Source organism: Balaenoptera ricei, chromosome 3, assembly GCF_028023285.1.
Source record: "Balaenoptera ricei isolate mBalRic1 chromosome 3, mBalRic1.hap2, whole genome shotgun sequence".
NCBI lineage: Eukaryota > Metazoa > Chordata > Mammalia > Artiodactyla > Balaenopteridae > Balaenoptera > Balaenoptera ricei.
The window spans coordinates 90,303,421-90,321,699 of record NC_082641.1 but is presented as its reverse complement, the minus strand read 5'-3'; the positions used below and the strand labels follow the sequence as shown (position 1 = coordinate 90,321,699).

At 34.7% G+C, this 18,279-nt stretch overlaps 1 protein-coding gene across 1 annotated transcript in view; it reads right to left on the bottom strand.

Moving 5' to 3' along the window:
- MAN2A1 (mannosidase alpha class 2A member 1) overlaps positions 1-18,279 on the bottom strand; it is a 159,373-nt gene that overhangs the window by 70,749 nt on the left and 70,345 nt on the right. The window contains exons 6-10 of the mRNA XM_059916869.1: positions 16,504-16,677; positions 13,604-13,790; positions 9,471-9,648; positions 3,894-4,096; positions 967-1,149 (exon numbers count right to left, since the gene is read on the bottom strand). Coding sequence (XP_059772852.1) covers positions 967-1,149; positions 3,894-4,096; positions 9,471-9,648; positions 13,604-13,790; positions 16,504-16,677 — 925 coding nt within the window. The remainder of the gene's footprint in view (positions 1-966; positions 1,150-3,893; positions 4,097-9,470; positions 9,649-13,603; positions 13,791-16,503; positions 16,678-18,279) is intronic.

Below are 18,279 nucleotides of genomic sequence, written 5' to 3'. Positions count from 1 at the left end.
ATAATCTGGAAGAAATACTAACCTAAGCTACAGTGAAACAATAGGCAAAACTCCTCCCCCAGTGTGGGAATCTCCTCTGCATTGATCCTAACGAATGGCAGCCTCAACTCTGGTATGATGATGGAAATCTCACTATCACAAAAGGTAAGCTTATTGGGAAGCACTGTTTACAAAGCCCTCTGCTATTCTGAGCCAAAGGCTGTACTCATTGTTTCTGATCTGCAATATGAAAATAACTGAGTTCTACTCCGTCATTCATCTGACAGACCATCCAAGAGCTAAAGACGGCTTTGATATCAACACCCAGGCCATCGCTTTTCATCCCAATTCCTTATATCGTCCATATATGACAAGGTTTCTAGGTTCTTCTACTTCCTGGCTATTCTTCTAGGCTTACACTTTTTTGTCAATGCCCCTATCAAAAAATGAGGTATCCAAGAACAAATGGATATGAAATAGGATGAAATTAAATGGCTGTATAATGAAGTGGAGCTCTTTATCTCCCTGGATTATAACTATGATTTACTTGATACCAAATTCTTGGTCAAGAAGTAACCTCAATTACCACACTGTACTTGGGGAAAAGTGGGATCGGTTTTATAATAATGTTTTACTACTCCGTTTACAGAAATGCACTACAATAAAAAGTTGGGACAGCCAGGACTTTGTCAACAGATTTCTTGAAAAACTGGTGACTCTGAAAATTGGTGGGTTTTCTACAGCAAACCTTATAAGGGATATAATTATTAAAAACTTCATCAAAACATAAGCATTTTGGGCTGTCAGCATAACTGAAAATGTTTTCTTGGTGTGACATGTGTATCTTTGAAATTGGTTTGATTTAGTGTGTTTTACTTCAATAAAAATTCAGTATTACAATTAAAAAAGACACTTCATCAAAAGATAAAAGCTTATGACCTGAAATTTTAAAAGATTTTGTTTTAAGTCCACTTTTCAATATATTACCTGGTACCATAATCCACAACCACCCAATCTTTTGCAGTTCCTGTGATAGCATCATGATGTTGAAATAGTCCCAAATTCCTTCTTGCTTCTGTCAGCATCATATAATGGGATGATGAAAGAAATTTACTTATCTTGTATTGCTGAGCTTGTTTCAGGGCGAAATAGTAAAGAATTTCAGCAGCCCTAATTGCATAAAACAGTCATTAATTTTTATTTCAAAACAAACATTTTAGTTTACTACCTAAAATAGGTGGCACTGATACATTTTCAAATGTGGTTTTTTTCAAATCGATGATTTCAGGACAATCAATTTATAAGACAGATATTGATAATAAACATTTCTATAAAACCACAAAGGTATCCACCTAATACAGCTAAATTCTCATCAAAGAACACCATGTCTCAGTGATGTAAGGAAGAGAAACCAGTAACTGTTGGCAGAAAGATATGTCCATTTACATATAACATAGTAAAAAAATATCTCAAAGCAGTAAGAACTGGATATACCATGAACTTCATCACCAGAAAGCCATTTACTCTCACATAGGTACATTAAGAGGAGAGGTGGTGGGGAAATGCATGGCCACATGAGTGTTAGACTAACAGTAAAGGAGAAGAAGAAAATGATGGCCAGACAGCTCAGAGACAAGAGTTAGTCTAAGTGTTGAATGATAACATACAACAACTATAGAGAACTTAACAATAGAAACTGAAAGATGATAAATCTTATGCCGTCTTTTCTTAGTATTTTTAAGTAAAGAATAAAAATACTTTAGCTTAAGGACAGTTTTGAGCAATAATATGGGGGTTTATAATTTTCATCTTTAATGTTTTTCATCTGAGGACATGGTTCAAGATGGGTTTCTTAAAAGTTCTTTAAAAAGAGACATGCCTTGATGGAGTGAAAAATATAAGAAGATTCTTTACCACAAATGTGTTAAGATGATGGAGAGAAAAATCAAGGCAGCATGAAAATGTATCAAGGTATCAAAAAACAAGGAGAGATTCAAACTGCTTAAAAAAAAAAGAATTCATTTGAATTGTTGAAATAATTAAAAGAAACTAAATAATCTCCACTTTATAAAATTATAAGCCTTCTGAAATTCATGGCATGAGAATCACTATATTGGAATTAAGGAAATTGTATGTATATATATGCATATATATCCAGAGCAAGTATTCCTGGTTATGGAAAGAATACATATACATATAAATACTCCAAAATGTAAAAAAGTGGATTTCAAGAATATTTTCTTCTTTGTACATTTCTATTTTATACACATTTTTTACAAATGAGCTGAGGATGAAATATCATTATCACACAATTAACTTATTTTCAAATAAATTAATTACATTCTGAAATTCAACTTACTATATGTTTATTGTTTTATTTTAAAGCAGCAGAATTATCAAAATATATTACCAGTAGTAATATATTTAAGTAACACCTTAAACAAGTTCAATAAATTAAGATTGAACCAATATTCATAACTCTTTGCCACTAAAAAATACTTGACACTTAAAAATTATGAATAACTATAAAGATAACTAACATAAAGATAACTAAGATTCTATTGGGTAAGAATGCAGAAATCTCTGTAATATATAAATCTATTTTGTTACAAATAATGTATATTCATCTGGCACATTTGTGAATATACCCCAAAATAGTCAAAGGTTAGGCTTTTTAAATAACAGTTACTGTTAGTTTGTGGGAACAGTAGCACAACAGTAAAAATAATAAAAACACACACTACTCTACCAAAGTACAACTCTTAAAGAAATTATTGATTTTTATAAAAAGGCTGTCCAAAATATATTCAATATCCATTAGTACATAGAAGAGGGTAGGTTTGATATAAATTTTTATTTTTAATACTGAGGTTCATCATGAAAATCAATCATCATGAATTCATATTTTGAACTTAATTGACAATGAATTTGTCATGAAAATAAATTACTCTCCTGAGCTACACACATAGAAAAAGCCTCAGGATTCCCTTGGGGTGGTTTCTCTTTATCAAAAAACAATGAGACTCAGTTACATAGAACTGTACTCTCCACTATGACAGCCACTAGCCACATGTGGCTATATATATTAAAATTCATTAAAATTAAATAAAATTAAGAGCTCAGTTCCTCAGTCACACTGGTCAAATTTCAAGTGCTCTATAGTTACATGTGGCTAGTGGCTACCATACTGCATAAACAGTGCAGAAATAGAGTATTTCTATCACTACAGAAAGTTCTATTGGATAGTGATTGAAAAGAACTGGATAATGCAGGGTTAGAGTGTTTTTATGTTTTTCTAATGACTTTTCTGTCATCTCCGTATCTGTTTACTTTTTCAACCAATCACTCTGCCTCCATCTGTTCTCATCTCTTTCAAATTTTCTTCTTCTAAGCAGAAAATCATACCTATAGAAATGTGTTTCAAATAAATAAATAAGAACTGAGATGGAGTCTCTAAATTTCTCCCACATATAAAGTACATTGGTTTTAGAGTATGTACTTTGAGGCCTACATTTAGGCTACTGAGAGACCCTATTTGCTCCTTTTGACCCTTGCCCCTGTTTCCAACAATTCAGCTTGCCAGGTTACTGACCTGCAGACACACGATGATGTCGCTGAATACTACCATGGTGTGCAAATAATATAAGTAGTTTAATTAGAAAAATATAAAATATTGAATACAACTCCCAGAAAATCTAATTACATAAACTGCTTTTCCTTCCAGAATAAAAGCCTCTGTAATAATCTGATTATGGTTTGGAGACACATCTCTGATTGCATTAATATTTCACAATTACATTAAGTGCATCCTAACACTGCATAAATGCTGTATATTATGCAAAACTCTACAGATAGGTTATGATAACATAAAAGAAGTAAAAAAAATAAATGTAGCTATCTAAAGGTAACTGTACCTTAAATGGGATTCCAATATCCTATCCATTCGTTTGTAAAAGGGTCTGGATGTAAAGTAGCCACTCCAGTAATGATCATCTCTGTCAGCATAAGTGAAAAAATCTCCACTTAGAACCGGGAACATTGATTGGCTATTCTTTCTATTGGCTGCATCTTCTTTATCCAGTGCATCAAAATAATCTGATAAAGTCCCAAACTGTATCTAGTAAAAAAAAAAAAAAAAAAAAAAAAAGGTACATTTCACTTATTCACACATTCATCTCTACCTTAAAATTGTTTCTAGCACTGAAAGGAAAAGTTACTAAAAAATATTTAAGACATGCTTCCAAGTTAAGATAAATATATAGCTCAGATTTACTCAAATGCAGGGGGGAGAGCACTCAGTGACTTTCTTTTACTTGCATCAAGTCCCAAGTTAAACTAAGAGAAAACCTGTACACCTAAGCAGTAAGAAGAGTTATTTAGAGCTACAAATTTGTGGATCTGAAAACTCCTTACGTATCCCTAGAATCTCCAAGTGTGCAAGGATCAGGATATGGAATAATCCAGAGATGAATGGAAAGTGGGGGAAGCAGCAAAAATAAAAGACATGTATTTTGAGTAAAATGTTCCAGAAGTCTGGAACAACAGTTTTGTTAGCTATTAAGTATTTTCATATATCATATGCACATACCCTCCCCTGGCCTCCCCTTCTCCCCAGTTTGTGTTCTTATAATGGAGAGAAGAGAGACTTCGAGAACAGCAGGTCATTAAAAAAATGGACTTTCTCTACCAGCAGGTAACAATGAATAGAGGTAAAACACAAAGAGGGACAAGAATTGCAAGGCTGACTGCTCAAATAAAAAGGTTTTTCTGACTAGTGACTCAAATTACTAGTACATAAATCCATTTCTATGAGCCCAAACTATTCTATAAATCAAAGGAAAAAAGAAACATTATACCAGACCTCATAAACAGATATTAAAAGGCAGTGTTGCTAGAAGTAAACACACAATTAATTAAGTAGGGAATGTGCTCTTTTTAATATGATGCTAATTTTGCTGTTTCTGACCTTATACATACATACATACACACACACACATATTGAGAGCCATTTTGATTCAGTGTGGCAGAAAAATAATTAAAGTAGTCAAAAAGAGTTAGTGGCACTCCAACAGTTATTAAGAGCAGCACAGAAGCTGGATCCTGATGATGTGGGTTTGAATTCCATCTCTACCACTTATGCAACATGTGATTTTGAGCATAGTATATAATGTCTCTGAGTCTCTCTGTGTTACAGCTAATAGGGTTCTAAGTAAAATGCTTAGAAACATGACTGGCAAATAACGGTATAAGTTTTAGCTATTATTCTTCCATTGCAAAGGCAAAATATCAACCAGAAACATAACAATGATATTAGTAAGACAAATATAAGTTATTATAATCTAATTGTGATATAATAAATTTTGTAACAGCAAAGTGGATGTCTATTTCCAAATCCTTATGCTTACATTAAAGAAAATCAATTTTCAACTATATTATCTACTCTTATCTTGGCTTCACCAAATATAGTGTTTCTTGGGCAAGTTAATCTATTTGTGCCTCAGTTTCCTCATGAGTAATTATAGTACCTACCAGAAAATGTTCAGAGAATTCAATTATTGTTAAAGTAAAGCACTTTACTTGAGGGCATTATGCTAAGTAGATAAAGAGAAAGATAAATACTGTGGCTCTCACTTACATGTGAAATGTAATAATAATAATAAACAACTCAGGAAAAGAAAGCAGATGTGTGGTTATCAGAGGTGATGGGTAGGGAGGAGGAACTGGAGGAAGGTAGTCCAAAGGTATAAACTTCCAGTTATAAGAGAAATAAGTACTAGGAATGTAATATACAACATGATGACTACAGTTAACACTGCTGTATATGTATGAAAATTGTGAAGAGAGTAAATCCTAAGAGTTCTCATCCCAAGGAAAATATTTTTTCTTTTTCTTTTTTTAATTATACCTATATGAGATGATGGATGCTAACTAAACTTACTGCAGTAATCATTCCACAATATATGTAAGTCAAATCATTATGCTGTACACCTTAAACATAAACAGTGATATATGTCAAATTATATCTCAGTAAAACTAGAAAAAAATTTTTAAATAAAGTAAAGCACTTTAAAAACTTAATTACCAAATCATAATCTCTCAATACATTTTAGTTAATATTACGTATTACTCCCTAATCTCATTACCAGGAAGCAGAATGTAATTACTAGGAAGCAGAATATGTGTGTGTGAACATGCAAGAAATGAGGGTCACAAATACAAGGAAATACAGCGTTAACTTCAGACCCAATAGGTACAGATGAGCTCAATAACCAATGCAATATTGAGGACAACAAAACTAGAAGAATTATACTATCAGACAGTAAGATCTATTATAAAGCTGTAGTAATTAAGACAGTATGAGATCAGTCAGAGAGACAAAAATGAATAGAAAGTCTAGACACAGACCCACACATACATTCGTCTCACTCATGGTTAATGATAAAGACAACACTGCAGTGCAGTGGGCAAACTATGGTCTTCAATAAATGGTGCTGGATACTCACATGGGCAAAAAGTATATTGATCCCTCCCTTCACACAATACACAACAATCTATTCCAAATATACTACAGACCTAAATGTTGAAGGTAAAACAATAAAACTTCTAGAGGATAGCTTCAGAAGAAATGTATTTTCATGACCATGGGGGTAAACAAAATTTTCTTAAGCAAAACATAACATGCACTAACCATAAAGGAAAATACTGCTGTACTACATTCAATTAAAATTAAGAATTTCTGTTCGTCAAAAGACAGCATTAAGAGAGAGAAACACAAGCTATATAGTGGGAGACAACATTTGTATAACTTTTATCTGAAAAAAAGACTCAATCCAAAATACATAAGAGAACTATAAATGGTTAGGAAAAAGACAGATGACCCAATTTAATAAAAAAAAAATCATCAAAAGACTTAAATAGGCACTTCACAAAAGAGGATATCCAAATGGCAATAAACTTATGAAGAGACTCAACCTCATTAACTACCAGAAATACAAAATAAAACCATCACATCTATCATAAAGGATTAAAAAAAAATCCTGACAATACAAAGTCTGAGTAAGGAAGTGGAGCAATTGAAACCGTCATACCATGCAATACCCAGTGCTTCTGTTTTGGAATCTTGTTTGGCAATATCTAGTGATGTTGAACATGTAAATTCCCAATAACCCCAGAACTCCATCCCATTTTATACCCACATAAACTCATACATATGTATACCAAAACATGCACAAAATGTTCAAAGCAGCATTATTTGTAATAGACAAAAACTGGAAACACCCCAAATGTTCATCAACAATAGAATGGATGAATGGTGGTATATATATATCAAATGGATACTAGAAATACTATACAGCATTGGGACTTCCCTGGTGGTCCAGTGGCTAAGACTCCACACTCCCAATGCAGGGGGCCCGGGTTCGAACCCTGGTCAGGGAACTAGATCCCACATGCTGCAATTAAGAGCTCGCATGCCGCAACTAAAGATCCCGCATGCCGCAACGAAGATCCCACACTTGGCAAACGAAGATACTGCATGCTGCAACTAAGGCCCGATGCAGCCAAATAAATAAATAAATATTTTTAAAAAAAGAAAAAAGAAATACTAAACAGCATAAAAAATTAATGAACTACTGTTACAGCAACACGTAATGGTGGATGGATGAATTTCAAAAACATAATGTGGAGCAAAAAAAGCTAGACACAAAATAACGCATATTTAAGATTCCTTTCTCATAAAATTCAAAAATAGGCAACACTAATCACAGTGATAGAAATGAAAATAGTGGTTACTTTTGAAGGAATTGGTAATGACTTGGAGGACACCTGTGGGACCCTTCCAGGGGCTACAAATGTTCTACATCTTGATCTCAATGGTGGTTACATGGGGGGGTTATTTATTTATTTTATTGAAGTACAGTTGATTTACAACGCTGTGCCAATCTCTGCTGTACAGTGAAGTGACTCAGTTATACACATATAGACTTTTTTTTTTTATATTACATGGGGGTTTTAAAACTTGAAAATATTCTTTGTATACTTAATGGTTTGTGCACTTCTATGTATATGATATGTCAACTTTTTAAATTACTTTAAAATTGTTCTAGTGGGCAAACAAAGGAGGAAAAAGGTAAAATACTAAAAGCAGGATTAAATTCTTCAGAATCATGCAGTGGATCCTTTTGCAGACCTCAAAACCATTCCCCAAGAAGATATATTTAGAGATAAGATCCCCACATACATATGGACTCTTCTAATCAAATGTCCATGTATGCACTTTATCTTTGAGGAGATTACAGGGATGATTTAAATATAGGCCCGATGCTCAGAGTCTATAACATGGTAGAAATTCAGTTTTAAGTATCTTGAATAACCTCAATATTTTATTTAAGTGTATTTATTTATTTAATATTATTTAAGTTTACTTAATAAATTTGAATTCTCACTACATAAAAGGTGGTATATCATCACCTTTCTAATTTCCTACCAGGTATATCACTTCTTCTCTATGGTATTTTCACATATCTTTTACTGTCTTAAAGGTTCATATGTGAATATAATAAACTGTTGGACAATTCATTTTCTCATATAGGGTCAAATATATGACTCTTGTTTGAATCCTGACTTACACAATGCATCTGTTAAAAAGAAAAAAAAATGCTTTTGTGAGATCAGGAAAATTTGAATCTATCTGGATATATGATATTAAATTACTATTAATTTTTCAGATGTGATAATGGTATTATGATCATATTTTTTACACCGCGTCCTTTTCATTTAGAGATACATACTGAAATCGTTATAGACAAAAATACATGACCGCTGAGATTTGCTCCAAAATAATTCGAGAGAGAGGAGTGAGATGACAGTGGGGCACAGCTGAAACAAGAGTGACCGTGAGTTGACGAATGTTGTAGCTGAGTCATGGATATGGGAAGCGGGAGTCGGGTGGAGGGAGGAATTTACATTATTCTCACAACTTTAGGGTACATAATAGATTTTCCACAGGGGGGAAGAAAGAGCAAGAACAACAGACAAATGATTAATTTTAGAAGCCTTCTCATCTAAGAAAAACGCTACTGTAGTCTCTGGATACAAGACGTTTGTTTGCAAAATTCTTGACATGTGCATCTGCCAGTCACACTACTAAATCACAGGATGCAACTGTAAGAAACAACAAACTTTCAGTAGGAAAGGAAAACAGGGCATCACTGGAAAATGAACATCACAACTTAGTAGGTGCATGTTTTCAACTACATAAAGTAATGCCTCTTTAATACTCAATGAGTGGTAAGAAAGGGACAACTTTAGAAATGGAACTGTAATATAAGATAATTTTCCTCTTCATAAATTATACTTTTATAGAAGAACTACATATTCTACGAAATACTGGGATGTGGGACAAAGAAACTAAGGCTATTGTGTTTTAGCCTCTTTTAATAATGAAGGGTCAACTTCAAATACAGTCTCATAATAAAATATTTTCTCATTACCTTAACATTATATTGAGAACGAGAATTCATATAATCAAAAAGCAGTTGGTAATTCTTGAATTGATGATCCCATTCCGTGCGTTCACAGTAGCGGAAATCATCTCCTAGGGGGGCCAGGACAACTGTGGTACGGAAAAGCTTTGACTTCTTTCGGTACTGATCTAGAAGCATCTCAGCCCTACAAAAGAAAAAAGGAAAATACTACTAAGAAAAGAACAAGTGTATTATATTAAAATAAAGTATTGTGTATTTTACCTATATTCTATCTTAGCATAATTTATGAGGCAGGCTTTTTAAACTACCATAGTGATTTTCTTTATCCATTTAAAATATTCATAAATTCTTATCAGAGGGAAAAACCCATAGTTTTCCAATGGAATATCCTTAGAGAAATAAAGTCACATACCAACTTTGGCATATAATTACTGGGGGCATCAATGTCCTCCTAAAGGTCAGCCACAAAGATTGGCTCCCAGATAGCCTGTCGTAAAACAATTTAGTCCAAGAAGACAGGATTTCTCATCTATATAAACTTTGAAGTTTGCTTTGACTTAATTCCCTTTCTCTAATTTAATCTAAAATTGCCTAATTAAACATAAAAAGGTATTTAGAATGAAGCCAATTATAGAACCATATTTTCTTTTCTGAAGGAAGAAAATCAACTCACTTAACACCTTCCATCAATAATCTGAGTATTCCTCACGGTGTCCTTCTTAATACTGATCAACAGATAAAGCTTAGGAGTTGAATGAGCTATTTTGGTTTCTATCTCTCTGGGCGCTAACCCATGACTCAAAAGGTCAGCTAAACACAATGTGCTGCTGTGCTTTATATATTTCATATTCTCGTATTCTGTAAAAAACCCTTTGGGAGATGCTGAATTGGAGCACCATTTGAGGAAGTCTGGGAACACAAACTAAGAGGAAGGGCTTCTGAAAGTGAAATTAAACAAGCAGATGAACCCAGAGTAGTTCTCCATATTTCTAATGCCAAAGCTTAAAAAAACAGTGATAAATGACAAATACACTTTTTTACACACTATTCCAATTTTCATTTCAAGGATTATCCAGAATTAGATTCTAATTCACGATATTAAAATTTATGAAGAAATCTCAAAGAATATCAATGATGGAAAGAGGCATTTTGTAGAAATTATGAAAAAAATTTAACTAAATTTAGAATCTCATATAATCTTTTTATATTGATAGTCTTTTTATACTGATAGTCTCTATATTAAAAAATTTAATATTTTGCAAATATTAAATTAGAAAAATTTAATAACTTGGTGGATAAAATGTAACCGTAATATTCTCTTTTTTAAAATTTAATTTTATTTATTTTTTTATACAGCAGGTTCTTATTAGTTATCTATTTTATACATATTAGTGTATATATGTCAATCCCAATCTCCGAATTCATCCCACCACCACCACCCCCGCTGCTTTTCCCCCTTGGTGTCCATACGTTTGTTCTCTACATCTGTGTCTCAATTTCTGCCCTGCAAACCGGTTCATCTGTACCATTTTTCTAGGTTCCACATATATGCGTTAATATACGATATTTGTTTTTCTCTTTCTGACTTACTTCACTCTGTATGACAGTCTCTAGATCCATCCACGTCTCTACAAATGACCCAATTATATAACATATAATACTTAGTTTTCAGAGATTAGCATTCAATATAGTACTTAATTTTTACTAGTAATTTACTAATATTCCACATTTTCCAAAAACAATTTTAGATTATTACTTACAATTAAAAAACACACATACAATGAGATTAATCACATAGAAAGATATATAAGACCAAAGAAATACGAGGAAAAAAATACACATAAATTGCCGATATAAGATATAGTATGAATGAGCATCCAACTAGATCCCCCAGGCAACCAGCATAAAAAAGGGTATGCGATCATTTAAATGCATCCCAAGGTTTACTACTGTAAGATATACCATATTTTGCATGTATATGTGTAAAACACATAAGAGGAAAGAAATCACAAAGTCTAATGAAGTGCCTTTTCTATTCAGCATCTATCCTAACTAACTCCCAAGCTCCTGCTCAGAAAGTGTCAATGCTGGGAAAGCCAAGGGACCAACCTAACCCACCTGGCAGGTAGTGGGTACTCACTAATGTACAGTAAACTTATGACAAATGCACTGACCAACATCACATTTAAAGATGCACAGCTGCAATTTGCTCTTCACTTATTCTACCACGTAAGAAAGAGCAACTTAACTAGATCAAAGAAGAAAAGAATTCCCTGAAACATCAAATCACCTGACATGTAAATCATCATCGTATGTAAAATATATGGTACTAGACCAAAAACTGAACTTGTTGAAGAACGGTATTTCTTTATCTGCAAAGTAGAGGAACCTGATAAACTGAACTTATGAAATGTATCACCTGTACCTTATAGTTAAATTTCATTTTCTTTAGGGAATTAAAAAATCAAATGCCATTAAGCTGGAATGCCCATGTTTGATCTTTGTTCATCACAACATCAAAAGGAAGGTGATATCTGCACGGGAATAACCAGCAGAGCTAAGACTTCAAGACTTGTAAGAAGTTTAAAAAAAAAACTGTGTAGGTATTACATAGACGCTCTCATCTGTATGTCCCAGGTGCCTGGAAACCACTTTCAGAATCACTGGAACTGACTGACCACAAGGTGTGTTCTTGGGGGAATGGGGGGGGGGGTAATCTTTGAAGGGTTCTATGACACAGCGACAGGATGACACAAAATGGTTCTCAAGTACTCTAAGGAGCACTCAAAAAAGAAAAAACGGGCCTCAAAATATCTATGAGTGCACTGGGATTCCGGTTACCCTTCAAGAAGTCTCCTATCCCTGACCACTGGAGCTGAAAGGAGTGTAAATACCATTCAGTTACAAACAGCTGTTTTCCCAAGTAGACAGGCAAGAATCCCCCCCCTCAAACACGCACACACACACCGCCCCAATCCACCACCACTTCCTTTCCATTGCTCCTTTTGCTACATAATGTACTGGATTACTCTCTTAGCCTAAGTAGCCTGACCCTAGAAAGCAGGCTGTTCAGGGTCTCCCATTGATCCTCACTTCTCTAGGAATCAAGAAAATGAAACCAGGTTGATTCCCAAACCTTGGACAGTTTTTCAAAACAACTACGAAAGCCAGATTTTGATACAAAGGATCCATGGCTTCAAGAAGGCTGCCGTGCTAAAATACTTCTGTGCCTGCCAGTGAGAGGCTCACACTGGAATGTTTTCTTTATGGCCACAAGGACACTCAACGCAAAGAGACCCAATCCCACCTTCATCCTCACACACACTTTTTTAAAAGCCTTTTTAAGAATAAAGAGATTTGAGCACAGAGCAACGATCTTACAAGGCTATATTATTTTTCTAGCAGAGTTGAGTGGTTTATATTACAACACAGTGTTTTATTTTAATGCATTACATGCCACTAATTTTAAAGTGAAGAAATTAAACTTTAAAAGCACCAGAATTAGAAGTATAGGTAGCCTGGTTTAATGAGATGTTTCCATCATTAGGACAGTTTTCTTCTAAGAAAAAAAAATAATTCATTCCTTTGATTTTTATTTAAAAATCTTTAAGTATAAATATTCTAATTAAAGTTTTCTATAAGTCAAAAATATCAGAAAGATGCAGATGTGTATTCATCAGAGCTGGGCAGCATTCACTATTACTGAAATTGTTGTTAAGGGAACAGATAATTATACTCTTTATGTGTTCCATTTCAATAAATGTGTTTTTGCAGTTGGGCTGCTTTTCTTACCAATTTATACCATAGAGGCCGTAAGTTTTATTATCAACAAAAGTATATGAACTCAATCAAACACAGTAGAAGGCTTTTATAATGAGGGCAAAGGAGACAGTAATAACAGTGTATTATAGGTTATCCATTGTATATTGATCTACTATTGTTCACTTTCCATTAAGTTATAACATACAAGACAAATAGTCAAGGCTCTGGTATTTTTAAGTTGCTTTAGATCTAGTTTGAATGAATACCTTGAACAAGGATAAGCTGGCTACTAAAAACCATTTATTCAATCCTTCAGCAACAAGCCACTGATGCTTGCTTGTTCAAGATGTTGTCTTACAAAATGCATATTTTCGTACCTGTTCTGGAGATTTCCAAGATATATTGTTTCTGGGGGGACTCCCCAGGGACAACCATATCTGCCTCCAGGAAGTCGTTTAAAATCAAACTGGCAGCATATTTTAGGATCAGGTCCACAAGTGTGAGGGATGTCATAGCTGTAGAAGGGCATCATGTGGCAAAAAATATCTGTGACAGATCCCAGATCTAAAATAAAGAGCCAACAGACCTGCATTTATAAATTTTGTTTTCCCCAAACTGTTCAAATTTCCAGTACTTTATACATACATAATGCAAACTCTACCCTAAATCAACAACCCCTTCAACTACTAGAACACACACCCCAGCAGCGTTTAATGACCACCAGCCAGAAGGAAGATACTCACATCTGTCTCTATCTACCTCTTCCATCTAAACCTAGCTGAGACAGAAAAGCCCCGCCACAAAGCAGCATCTGCTGACCTGGAAGGATATAAACTGAGCAGAAGCAAAAGTTATAACGGGCTCATCCAAAATTATGGCCGTGTCTATCCCTGGCTGCCAGACCCTGCCACATCTGCTCCCACCTCAGGTAATAGGACACTGAGAGAGACCATTAGCGGCAGAGACTGGGTGAGAAGAGAGGAAGGGAGTAAAAAGGGGACCTGGAAGAATAAGGGAAGAAGAAGGAGGGGGTGTGAAGATACTGGGGAAATACTGGTTTTGTAGTGATGAGAAAGAAGTGTACTCAGGAGAGTCTTGTGGAGTCACCCTGATGTTCACCAATAAAGAGCCAGTGATGCTTTTCTCCATGGAGGCAGAGGAAAAGTAAAAGTAATTTTCAAAAGCAAAAAGTAGAATCAAAACAAAGCAAACAAAAAAGATACAGAAAACGAGCACTGGTTCCTGACACAGAACTGTTTTTAACTGAAACCTCAGTGCCAGTATGTGTTGATATCACCGCTTTCGAGAGGTCAAAAGCCTCCCACCAAGTAAGACTGAAGGACTCCGATAAGAGTTAAAAGTGGTATCTTTTTATGATTCTGACCTGCAGCTACCTCTTCCCCTTTACGTATGGATCTCCAATTCTCAGCAATGCATTGCTTTTATAATAAAGACAGACAACAAGAAAAAACAAACAAGCAACATGTACATTTAAAAAAATTGAAAACAACTGCTTCATTAAGAACCAGAACACACAAAGAAGCTCAACTTGATTCCAAAACATCATTTTAAAGCAACATGTCCAAATCTATCAGGTAAGTCTTAAAATAGTCCAGTTTTCTCTCATACTCCATTTAGTTAAAATCATTACCAGGTCTTTTCCAAACTTTAAAGCTATTATAAACCGTACATTTGTGTGCTGTAAGTTGTTTCACTGAATCACATTCATGACTGTGACATCATGGATGTTGGTCACTAATGCTTGCTATCTGCACAGAGGCTGTCATAGTCCCAGGACTTATGGCAACTTCTTTCCTTTCTGCTATGAATCAAGGACATACTCCACATCCTACTACCTCTCTTCATGCCATACTATTTAGCAGCTCATTTACACATTTCAGTTTATCTGCTGTATTTGGTGGTGTCTGTCTTTTATCAAATTAGACTATAATTTTCTTATAAGCAAGATTTCTTCTTAGCATGGTATTAAGTACATAAAAGTACTCAGTAATTTCCTGGTGATGGATATTTATGGGCAATTTGAATGTAAGTAATAGTTTAAGTAGGGCTTCCTCAAATTAATAATCCTTTTTATAAAAAAATTAATATGCTCCTTTGCATTTGATCAAAGTATACAGGATGCAATCCCCTACAAGCTCTTGTTTTCTCTACAGATTAGGTTTAATTTTCCAGGATAAAAAATTATATAGCTAATATGTTTCCTCATTGAAAAAAACAACAGTACACATAAAGATACCATCTAAATTTACAAATGACTTTTCCGAAACACTTAAGGAGGGTCTAGATTACACAGAGAAGCAAGTATGATGTAATGCAGTGATTTCTGAACATTGTCTTAGCAATGAAATCCTTTTTTCAGATGAAATTTTACCAAGAACTTAATACTGATGGTGGTATATACTAGGGGTTAGGGACCTGGGCTTTGGAACAGCACAGAACTGGATTCAAATCTCAGCTCTGTACCCACTACCTGTATGATTTTTGGCAAATGGCTTCACATATCTAAGCCTCCATTTCCTCACCATTTAAAAGGGATAATTATAGAAACTAATTTAAAGAATTATAAAGATTCAATGAAAGAGTGGATATAAAGCATCTAACACCATGCATGGCCCATATGACTCAATAAATAAAATTAAGTAAGAAAATAAGGTGTTCTGAATTACATGGGGGTTAGGAAAGGCAAAGGCCTCTCAGGAGGCCTAAATCTTGTCACCTCTGCCCCAGCAAAGAGCTGGAGAAGTACATCCTTGGAACACCTGCGTGCCCACAGAACAGTGTGAAAACAAGCAACACAGGTAATAGGAGGGCTGTTCTAGTAGGACAGGATTAAGGTTTTAAAAGGCAACTCTTACTAGATACTGAGACAGGAGAGACAGAAGGAAGAAACACTGGCTGAATATGAGATATATGACTGGACATTAGTTCTAATGCACATTCAACTTTGTGATAAAACAGGTACTTTTTAAAAGAGAAGCAAGTGAAAGCATTATTTGCAAAAGACTAATTACTTGTATTTATTTCCTTCCATTAGGCTTAAAAAAGAATCTACAATGTTCTATAGATAAATATCTTCACCAGTGCTTAAAAGACTCCTGACACAAATACATTGAAAAAACAATTATGTGTATCTTTAGGCAACCATATTTTCCAGACTGACACTCTGAACAAAACCCACAACAGCATGAGTTCATAACCCCTGTGAAATAACATCTAGGTCAAGTGAGATCTTCAGCTTTCATCAAACCCTACATACCCCAATTCTGTCTCCAGAAAAACTCCAGCATTTTATGCAATGCAAAATGTTTTTTAACTGCATAATGAACTCGCTGGATAAGCATGTGAGAAAATCCAGCACGTTTTAGAAGATAAGCCATTGTTGGTGAATGTCCAAAAGGATCGATAGACCAGCCAGACCGAGGTTTCACCCCTGTTGATAAAGAAAATGTGTTATTGTTTTAAATTGATAAATGAAATGCAAGAAGTCACAACACATTTAGACCCATCAGAGTTCTTTTGGTCTCCTGGATTCTAAAATAAAGGGGCTGCCCAGCGTTACCCCTAGCGAGCATTCCCAGCAGGACTCCCTGGGAGGAGGATTCTGCCACTGCTGTGTTCTCCCAGGCAAGGTGAGTCACACTGGCAGTTAACCAGTTGGAGGTGAAATAAGCACTCTGCCACCCGATAGATATTAGAAAGCTACTGCACTCAGTGGAGCCAGAGAAAGAACCCGGACCAAGTCACTGCCCTCTAGGATCTAACAGTCCTGTCTTCTGTGGAGACGCATAACCCAGCAACTCATTGTTACATAATAGAGAAAAGTAACCTAAGTCATTTCAACTTGTACTCCCCAACCCCAACGTTAAGGGGTTTTAGACTATCTTTTATAGCTTACAATAGTCCCAAATCATCATAATATACAGTAGCAGAGATGGCCAAAGTAACTGTACCATATTTCATTAAATCTTGAGACATTTTGATGCTGGTGCTTTCTACCAAGAATGGGTCAATAGAATTTTTCACACCTGACTCACACCAATTCTAAGAGTGAAGGCCTAAAGATATATCTCAGTTTCACAGAGGATAAGACATAAAAATACATAATAAACGCACAGATTAGAATTAATGAAATACGATTATTCTTTGGGCATTATACAAATCTGATCTTTTATTGATTCAGGATTCTCAAAGGAGGCTTCTACAAACAATCTATAAATCGACATAAGTAATAAAATTGTGCACATTTTTTTCACTCAAACACCTGTTTAGCACCTTGCATATGCCGAAGACTAAAAGAGGCCCTAGGATTACAAAAATGAGTTAATCTTGATCCTGATTCTAGCTGCAGAGATTATGATGCAAATAGGTGTAACACAGGGTAACAGAAAAGAGAACAGAGAGAACTCTGTAGAACAATATTGAAGATTAACAGAGGTGAGAAGCCACCAAGGAGACTGAGAAGGAAAAGTCAGAACTGTCAGAGGACCAAGAGTGTGTGTCAAAACTCAAAGTGACCATATAATTTGTCCATTTCACATATGTAATTTACCTCCAAAAAATTATAAAGAAATCTTGAACTCTATTTAGTAATTCTGGGTTTTTGTGGTAGTATAGGTTTAGCAATTCTGAAAGTTTCATGTATTTCAAGACTGAGTAAATTAGAATAAAGGAGCCAGGTTTTACACTGTTAAGAAAAGGAACTATAAAATATATAAATATGAAAGAGCAGAACCCTATGATACTGAGTTGAAATAGGAGATAGTAGTAATAACATGAATAAATATACATATATACACACAAATATATATTTAAACAAACTCTCTCTATATATACATATACACACACATGCACATACACACACATTTCCTAGCTCAGTGTAATAACAGCTCAGTACCAATCAACATAATCTTCGATCCCAGATTTTGACCTCTATATGCCATGCTCTATTAAAAATAACCTTAAAGAAATTACTTATTCCAGGGCTGAGGCTAGGAAAGTACAAGATAACCCTGGAACATATTCTTGGGGCATA